Source organism: Nicotiana sylvestris, chromosome 1 (genome assembly GCF_000393655.2).
Source record: "Nicotiana sylvestris chromosome 1, ASM39365v2, whole genome shotgun sequence".
NCBI lineage: Eukaryota > Viridiplantae > Streptophyta > Magnoliopsida > Solanales > Solanaceae > Nicotiana > Nicotiana sylvestris.
Window position 1 is genome coordinate 2,403,015 of NC_091057.1, and position 9,327 is coordinate 2,412,341.

At 38.3% G+C, this 9,327-nt stretch overlaps 1 protein-coding gene across 1 annotated transcript; it reads right to left on the minus strand.

Annotated features, from left to right (window-relative positions):
* Positions 1-4,108: 4,108 nt before the first annotated feature.
* LOC104239798 (uncharacterized) lies at positions 4,109-4,744 on the minus strand. Its single transcript, XM_009794514.1, has one exon. The coding sequence runs from the start codon at positions 4,742-4,744 to the stop codon at positions 4,109-4,111; it is 636 nt and encodes a 211-aa protein (XP_009792816.1).
* Positions 4,745-9,327: the final 4,583 nt, after the last annotated feature.

The following is a 9,327-nucleotide window of genomic DNA, read 5'->3' on the forward strand; positions in this document are numbered from 1 at the left end:
AAAATCCTGATTGGGAGTAGAAAAAATTGATACATTAGAGTTATGTCGTCCACTACTCTTAATACAGTGACGAGTATTTTTATTAGCCTTTCCCATTAGAGTTATGTCGTCCGCAAATAAATCATGGGAAAAATAAGGGCCTTTATGAGATATTTTAATGGGATCCCAATTTAGAATGTCAGTTTGATAGTTGATGAGTTTGGAGAGCAATTCTATACATATGATGAATATGTAGGGGGATAGAGGATCTCCTTGGCAGATACCCCTACTAGGGCTGGAAAATTTAGTAGTTGCCCCATTAACTAGGACACTCATAGTACTAGTGGTGATGCAGTGCATAATAAGTTTGCTAATTTTGGGAGGGAAATTGAAGAACTTTAAAGATCCGTAGATAAACGACCATTCTATCCTATCAAAAGCTTTTTCTCGGTCAATTTTAATAAGCATATCAGGGGTCGATTTCCTGTATCTCCGAAGATTGTTCAAAATTTCTTGCACAATAATCGCATTATCATACGTTCTCTTATTTTTAATTAAGCTAGATTGAAGGTGGCTAATGAGGTAGGGTAGGAAAGGCTTAATCCTACTTGCAATAATCTTCGTACCAATTTTGTAGGAAGTATTTCAAAGACCAATTGGTCTAAAAATTTTCAGGTTGTTAGCATTCTCAAATTTAGGGATAAGACAGATGTGAGTCTCATTTATATTGTTAGGCAAACTTTGGGTTTCAAAGACCTTATAACAAAAAGATTCTATCGAGTTATGAATGATATTCCAGTATTTTTGATAAAAGGGTACATTCCGTCTCCCTGGATCTTTAAAAGGTTTAAAAGAGAAAACGACATTTGTGATTTCCTCCTTAGTTAGAGCCATGTCAAGACTGCAAGATCAAAGGAGTTTTGATTTGGGGGATCTCCTAGGGTGTCTTTCCAATGTGAGGAAGTTTTTGAGGTGGTGAAAGCTTCCATAAAGAACTTTCGGGTATGTTTTAGGATGGAAGAGGGGTCATTTATCCAATCACCATTGGAATTTCTAAAGAACATTATGGCATTGCAACGTTTACGATTTGTAGCCATAATATGGTAAAATCTTTTGCATCACCATCGTTCAACCAAGAGATCCTTCATCTAAGTTTTCAAAAATCATATTCCATTTTCAAGATATTGTTAAACTCTAATTGAAGCTTAGATTCAAGGTCTTGAAGGAATAAACTATTATGATAGGCAGGGGAGGTTTGGATACTATTTAGACGGGCTAGTAGGTTTTTTTCTTTTTAAAAATATTGCCAAAAGTTTCATTTTTCTAGTCATTACTATGTCTCGAAAACAAATTTGAGCTTCAGACAAAGTTTTGTTAGACCAACTATTTTTAACTACGTTAACAAAATCCGGATGTCTACACCAAATAGTTTCTAATCTAAAAGGCTTATTAGAGAAATTTATATTATTTGGATTTAAAGTGACAAGTAAAGGGCTATGGTCGAAATAAGTTCTAGGCAGGTGAGTGACCATAGCCTTAGGAAATAAATTTAGCCAATCCTTATTTATAAAAACTCTATCTAATCTTTCCATTATAAGGCCTCTAGATTTTGTCCTATTGTTGGTCCAAGTAAACTTACTACCCTTATAACCTAGGTCTAGGGGGTTGCAACTATTGATACTACCCCACAGGATGTTGCATCTCCTACGATTTATAGGATTTCCTCCAATTTTGTTACGAGCACAAAAAATATCATTAAAGTCTCCTCCAAGCAACCAAGGCTTGAAGTTGTTTGCATGGATGTTTTCAATATTATTCCAAAGAGTACGTCTATTTTCTACAGTAGTACTTGCATAAATTGAAGAAAATAACCAAATAGATTTAAAGGGAGTTACCTCAATATTTGCATGGATTTTCTGATTTCATCTAACAAAATCATGGACCTTGACTATATTTGCATCCCACAGAATAACTATGCCTCCCGCTTGACCCTCTACTGGCACCTCAATCATGTTAGTGAATGGAAAATCATTAAGCAGAGTTGTATGATTTTCCATGCGTGTTTTCAACAAAGTGACCATTCATGGTTTATGAGTATCCATCATGTCCCTAAAGTTAATACGAAAATTTTCATTATTTCCCCCATGAATGTTCTAGATGATAATACTAGTAGGTCTATACATCATTGGAACTTTATTGTTGTTTGGATTGCTCTCCATTCTGGCCTGGAGCAGCGGGTTCCTCCTCAGTGAGGGAACTAGTATCATTGCATGGCTTCCAACCGTGAGGTCTTGGGGAGGTTGTATGTCCATTGAGAACTTGTACAAGGGGGGGGCAGTTGAGCACATACCTCTTCTCTTACATCTCCCTGAAGAGATAAACTTTTACGTCGCTTAGATTTGAGAATTCTATTATCTCTTCTGACCCTAGTAGGTTGATTTCTTCGACATTCTCTACTGGGGGATCTACGTGTTCTTGCACATTGGAATTCATTTCTTGTGGTGGTGGATTGTTTGGTGGAGGAATTGGTTGGGCTTGGTTCTGTTGAAAGTGAGGGATTGCTACCCATGGCATGAATACTGGATTCAAGTTTTGAATCTTCCCTGGAAGAAAGAATGGGAGATCCAGGTTCATGTTCTGGGCTTGGAGAGGGTTGAAATGGTGAGGGAGATTCCACTGATTTCTCATGGCTTGTGCTTGCTGGGCATTCAAGTTTGGAGCCAATGGTTGAAGGATATTGTCCAACCATACATGGATGTAATAGTTGCTCATGGACATATGCAATCCCTCGCTGACAAGATGTGCTAGGAAGTGAGAATTTTGGAGGATTATCATAGTGTCTTGACCATCTAGTATCATGTTGACTGATACTGCATGCCCCATTAGAGCTTGTTCTATCCACGAGAGTAGTTGATGATTTTGGGGGAGTAGTGGTTGGATGAAGAACACTGTTTGGTTCCCCTGTTGGTTGTTCATGTTTGGGGGTGGGTTTGCCATGGTGTGTGCTCGTTGGTGTTTGGGAATTTGGACTAGACTATATCTCCTTCTTTGATATATTGGGATTCTTGGCATTTTGGTTATTTAGGGGTGGTTTCTACTTGTTGCGGCATGTTGCACAGTAGAAATTAGGAGGTTTCCAATAGTAGTATGGCTATCTAGGGTGCCAATGGTATGGTCTATTTGCATTCTTTCTTTGCATGCAGGGGAATTGATTTTATGGAGATTTTGGTTATCGGAAAGGGTAGGCACGTGGGGGGTTTCATTGGCCATTTGGTTTTTGGGTGGGGGCATGTGGGACAAGTATTATGGGGTCCAAATTTGAGCCATGCAGTGATTAGTGGTGGGTTTTGTAGTGGGACAGGTATTAGTAGTACGATTATTCGAGAGATTGCTTGATTGATTTTGGGTAATATGGTAGTTTGGAGTATAGTTATCAATAACCATTTGATTAGTAGAGAGGTTAGTAGATTTCATGTTGTTTTTGTTGGAGAATTTCATGTCATCAACGTATTCAGTATAGGAATCAGGTGAAGCCACGTTGGGAACATTGTTTAGCATAAAGGAAATATTTGGGTTTTTAATAAAAAAAATTTATTGTTAATTAATTCAGTGGCAGGATTTACCAAAGTAGAGAACTTATTGTTGCAATCCACCGTGGTTTTTTTTATCAGAATGGTAATCATTTGAAGTAGGCTTGTTGCCATTTATTGGTTGAGTGTTAATAGGGATGTATTTCATAGATTGGGTGGGAAAAGAGAACTTACCTGGTATTGGATGAATTGAATTTGCTTGGGTACTTGGGCATTGATATCTTCCGGAGGCTCTCCCATTGGTCCTTTTCTTTTTGAGGAACTTTACCGTTTGCCATGCTGCTCCATTGGTTGAGTTGATATTAATCTTCTCCTCAGGCGTATTAGCTAGATTTTCCATCGAAAGGTTTGGTGTTTGGAGTGTCTGTAAGTATTTTTGTATAAAAACATTTTGAAGCCACATGGACTAGTCTTCCACTTTGTTTGTATAGGGTGTTTTCTCCTTCGTATTGGATGCTTTGTTTATGGTGGCCAATTTTTATGAAGGGAGTGACCGGAACTTCTAAGGGGAGCTCAATGCATAATCTTGCATAACGACCTCATATAGTGGAAGAAGTGCACGCATCAACTTTCAATAGTTTACCAATGGCATTACCAATTTTTGCCATGACTATCTCACCATAAAACTCAGTGGGCAATCGTGGCAGACGAATCCATATAGCAGTGAGAGAGTTTTTAAATTCCGTTGCCACAAAGTTAGGTTTCCATCTTTGGATGGAGAGGACATGGCCAAAAATGAACCATGGTCCAAAACTTAGAACTTTAACCATGTGTTCTTGACAATTAAATTTGGCTATGTAGTAGTCTGCATCCAAATCGATCAAGGGGAAGTTTTTTGGGATCTTCCACACTTCCTGGACTTTTCTTTTTAAGATGTGATGTTGAATTCTCATACCAATGAGTTTAATAATGAGTGAGAATTTCCATGGCTGATAAATCCTAGCTTGGTCTTCCTCCGAGATCTGGATTGTGTTTTCCTCTGTCAGTGTTTGATGAGTTTGCTGACCTGCTGTATCTTGGATCTTTGTTGTAGTGTCCATAATATTTGTTGCTTCAGTAAGAGTTATGGACTGTTGCATGCCTTCTATTACTTGTTCTTTGAAACTATGTAGCTCTTCTTTTTGGGAAGCAAGATTCTTATCTAGTGGTTTTGGTGGCATAAGATAGTTTATCATCGTAGTCATAACAAATGAAATTTGATGAGGAAGAAGTACTATAGGAATAGAGAGTGGGAGGATCTTCTCTCTCTATTTGTGAATTTGAAATTTACAAAATGCATTATTGCTTATAGAATAATTAATTCACATCACACATGAAAGTTCATTGCTGGAACAGTTACGGATATTTGTAGATATCTTTGCATTATTGATAAAATCATGTCAGTTTCAATGGATAATGCTACTAGTAACACAAATGTTGTAGCCTCGCTTACCACTACACCATGTCCTGCATTTAGTAACATTTTTTATGTTAGATGTATTTTTCATATTTACCATTTAATTGTGGGTGATGGTATGAAAATTTTAAATATTAAAATTGAAAAGGTTAAAATGGCTCCTAACTGGATTTTTTTCAAACCGTAGAAGTAGACTTAGAGAATATTTTAAAAGATGCGATGAATTTGGCCTAAGAGAAAGAAAAGTTCCTAAAGCTTGTCCAACTAAATGGAATTACATATATGAAAGTTTAGTTGTTGCATATGAATATAGAAACCCCATAAAATCAATGCTTAATACTCATGTAAGTGATGGTGATGAGCACCTTACAAATGCAGATTGAGATAATGTTAAAATGCTTGTAGTTTTTTTAGAAAAATTTCATATTACTACAAACGAATTTTTTGGGAAATATTATCCGATTATTTCTAACTGTTTAGTTTATATTGCAGAACTTGCAAATTTATTTGCTCATTTTTCAGAGAGTGTGGAAATTTATGAACAAGCTATTGATTCTATGAGAAAAAAGTTTAAAAAATATTTTTTTCCTATTCCCCCTATTTATGGTGTTGTTGCCTTGTTAAATCCTACTGTGAAATTAGGAGGTTCTCAATTTTGGTATGAAACTGTTTATAATGTTTTAGCACTTGAAGAAGAGGAGTTGTCTAAACTTCCGGAAGCAATAGCCTCAATTAAAATAAATGCTCAAACTATTTATAATGCTTATCAAGTTGCATTAGATCAGGCTAGACCAAATGTTCCAACTCCTTTTTCTTCTGATTCTCAATCATCTAAAAGAACTGCGGGAGTAAGAGCACTTAGTGCTTGGACCAGGTTCAGGGATTCTCAAGGTTCTAGTACTAGTAATTTTTCACAACTAAATGAGCTTGAAGTTTATTTGTCACAGGGAATTGAGGAAGTGAATTCCGACGGCTCATTTAATATTTTGGAATGGTGGAAAGACAAAGAAAAACCCTAGTTGATTCTTTCAAGGATGGCCCGAGATATTTTAACTATTCAAACTTCTATAGTGGCATCAGAGAGCGCTTTCAGTCAAGAAAGACTTCAACTCCATGATTATAGAGCGTCTATGAGGGAGAAATTGGAAAAATCAATACTTTTCAGAGATTGGATTCGTTCGGAAAGAAGAAATTTTGGATTTGCTGAATCGCAACCAGAGGTAGACGAAGCTTACGAAGAAATGCTAGCTGAACTTGCGGAAGATTCTGCTTCACCCGAAAGCGGTAATGACCAAGCTTCTTTTCCTCCATCACCAACGGAAATTCCTCTGGACCTTAATAAATTTATGAAGTTTGTAAGAGATACCATGTAAATTAATATGTAACTTGTATTTTGGCACATATTGATTAGTTTCTTTTTCTTCTCAATAGAGGTATTAACACCTTGTTGTGCTCATTCTATAAGGGGGAGGAATACTAAGAAAGATATTGCCATATTTTTTTAATGCTATAATAAAAATTATAATGCATTGCTTTAGATATTTTTATTACCATTTTTTTCTAACTTCTATAAAAAAAATTAAAAAAATAGAAAGTTTATTCGTTGGGCCTACTTCATCCCGGGACCGACCCAATTAGCCCGGGACTACTAGTTCGTGGTCCCTATCCTGGGCTGGTTCTTACAAAAAGCCCGTGAAGCCGGGGACCACTTAGGACCGACTCACTTAGGCCCGTTTAGGAATGGGCTCGACCCACTTTCCAGCCCTAACTGTATGCATTGTATATACCATGAATACTGTATATAGACAAAGTCGTATGCCTCCGACTTATAGGCTTAGGGGCATGTCCTAAGTCCGAGTCCGGGAAAGATCAAGCTAGAGGGACCTGATCCAAGTTCGAAGGCGGAGCACGATGCATACCGAGGTCGAGTGTGCTCGACCCCAAAGTAGTACCATTATGGATTTATTCGAGTTAAATTCTTTCTACGTCCTCAAAGTCATGGCGCAAATCCCGAAATATGATTGTACGGTTCCGTACTATGCGGTTAGACAGTTGTACCAAGAATATTCCTTATTGTAAATAGAAATATTCCTTATTTAGGGTTCCCCTATTATATAAAGGAGACCCCAATCATTTGTAAGATCATCTTATCATTGAGTAAAGAATATACTCTCTACTTTTTGCCTACTGTTCATTAGAATTGTCCTTTAGATTTATTATTCTTACTTTGCTTTTCCTACTTAATTGTTCTTACTGCCCTAAGCCACCTTGAGGTCACTAGTCTCGAGGTCACTGCTGCTAAGTAACATTGGTTTGATTCACTTCTATCTTTCATTTCTACTTCATATTTCTTGATTATTAATTGGTATTGAACTAAATCACATTTCTTTAAAACCACTAATCAAATTTAATTGTTACTCGTATTTTCGAGGTAAATAGTTTGGCGTCCACCGTAGGGCCAAAGATAATAGTGATTATTTCTTTACTGATTCTCATTACACATGTTGCTTTACACTTTTTCTTATCAAGATTTTTGATTCTCAGGATGAAACATGTCTAACTCACAAAACGCACTCATTCATGACAACGAAGATCTTGGAGAAAACAACAATGCAGGAGTCGATGTACCATCGATAAACCCAGGGGAAGTGCAAAATGTGGAACCTGTTGATATCAGTTCACACATTGCTTTGAATGCAGATCCAGGCGTGGACCCGAAGGAGATATACGCAGGAAGCACAGCCCGGTAGCCAAAGAACACAAGGAATGGAAAAAGGGGGAGTCAACCTCCATCTGATATTCGAGATGCTGCAAGCTCGGCAAATCGCCATCGCTCGACTTCAGAGTCAGAATAGAACTCCAAACACAACCGAACCAGTAAACACTCGGTGTATTGAACCAGCATTAGAAAGGCCCGATGAAAGTGCTTGGGGACTGACCCCACGATTATGAGAATGCTCGAGTAACTAACCAAGAGGGTCGAGTCTGGAGAAAAGAAAATTGAAGATGATGATAAGAATGTGGAAACTTATAACTCCCGAGTAGACCAGATACCGGGGGCACCTCCAGTTTTGAAAGGTCTAGATGCCAAAAAGTTTATACAAAAACCATTCCCCTAGAGTGCGGATCTAATTCCCATTCCGAAGAAGTTTCGCATGACCGACATACACAAATATATTGGGACAACTGACCCTAACGAGCATATAACTTCATACACTTATGGGATTAAAGGAGATGACTTGAATGACGATGAAATCAAGTCATTTTTGTTGAAAAAATTCGGGGAAACACTATCAAAGGGAACCATGATTTGGTATCAAAACTTAGCTCCTAACTCTATTGATTCATTTGCTATGTTAGCAGATGCCTTTGTGAAAGCACATGCCGGGGTAAAGGTGTCCACAAGAAAATCGGACCTCTTCAAAATAAAGCAAAGGAACGACGAGATGCTAAACGAGTTCGTGTCCTGTTTTCAGATGGAAGAATGGAATTACCACCGGTCTCCGATGACTGGGCAGTACATGCCTTTATATAGGGTCTGAATGACAGGAGCTCGATCGCATCTCGACAGTTGAAGCAGAACCGGATTGAATACCCAGGTGTGACATGGTTGGATATGCACAATCGTTATTAGTCAAAGAACTGGGTCGAGGACGACTAGTTGCGAGCCCCCTCGGGTTCAGTTCAACCTACCAAATTCACAACCAAGCCCCCGAGGGACACAAGACGAGAATCAAGATTCAACAAAGAATGGTATTAGCCATATGCGGATCGAAGGAACAGCGGGCCGAGCCGGAACACTCCTTGGGAGCGATCAAAGAAATGATTGAGGTCAAAGTTCTCGGGGACTCATGAATAAAAGCGGGTTCAATAAGCACACTGACCCTGCCGAGGCCCCTCGATTATCAGAGTACAACTTCAGCATAGATGCATCAGGGATTGTCTCAGCTATTGGGAGAATTAAAGACACCAAGTGGCCCGGGACAATACATACCGATCCTTCCTAAATAAACCCAAACTTGATGTTCAAATATCATGGCACACATGTTCATCGAACAGAAGATTGCAGACAGCTAAGGGAAAAATGGCTCGTTTGTTAAGAATCACCTCAGAGAGATAGATGCAAGGAAAAATGAGCAAGAAGAACTACAACGTGTAATCCAAATGATCATTGGAGGAGTTGATGTCCCTCAATGACGCACCAAAGTATCGATCACCAGAGAAAAACAGACTTAGTGCTATGTGCCCCAGGATATCTTATCATTCTAAGACGAGGAAGCAGAAGGCATATCTCAGCCTCACAACGCCGCCCTGGTAATTTCTATCCTTTTGAATAAAATTCAAGTTAAACGTGTTTTAGTG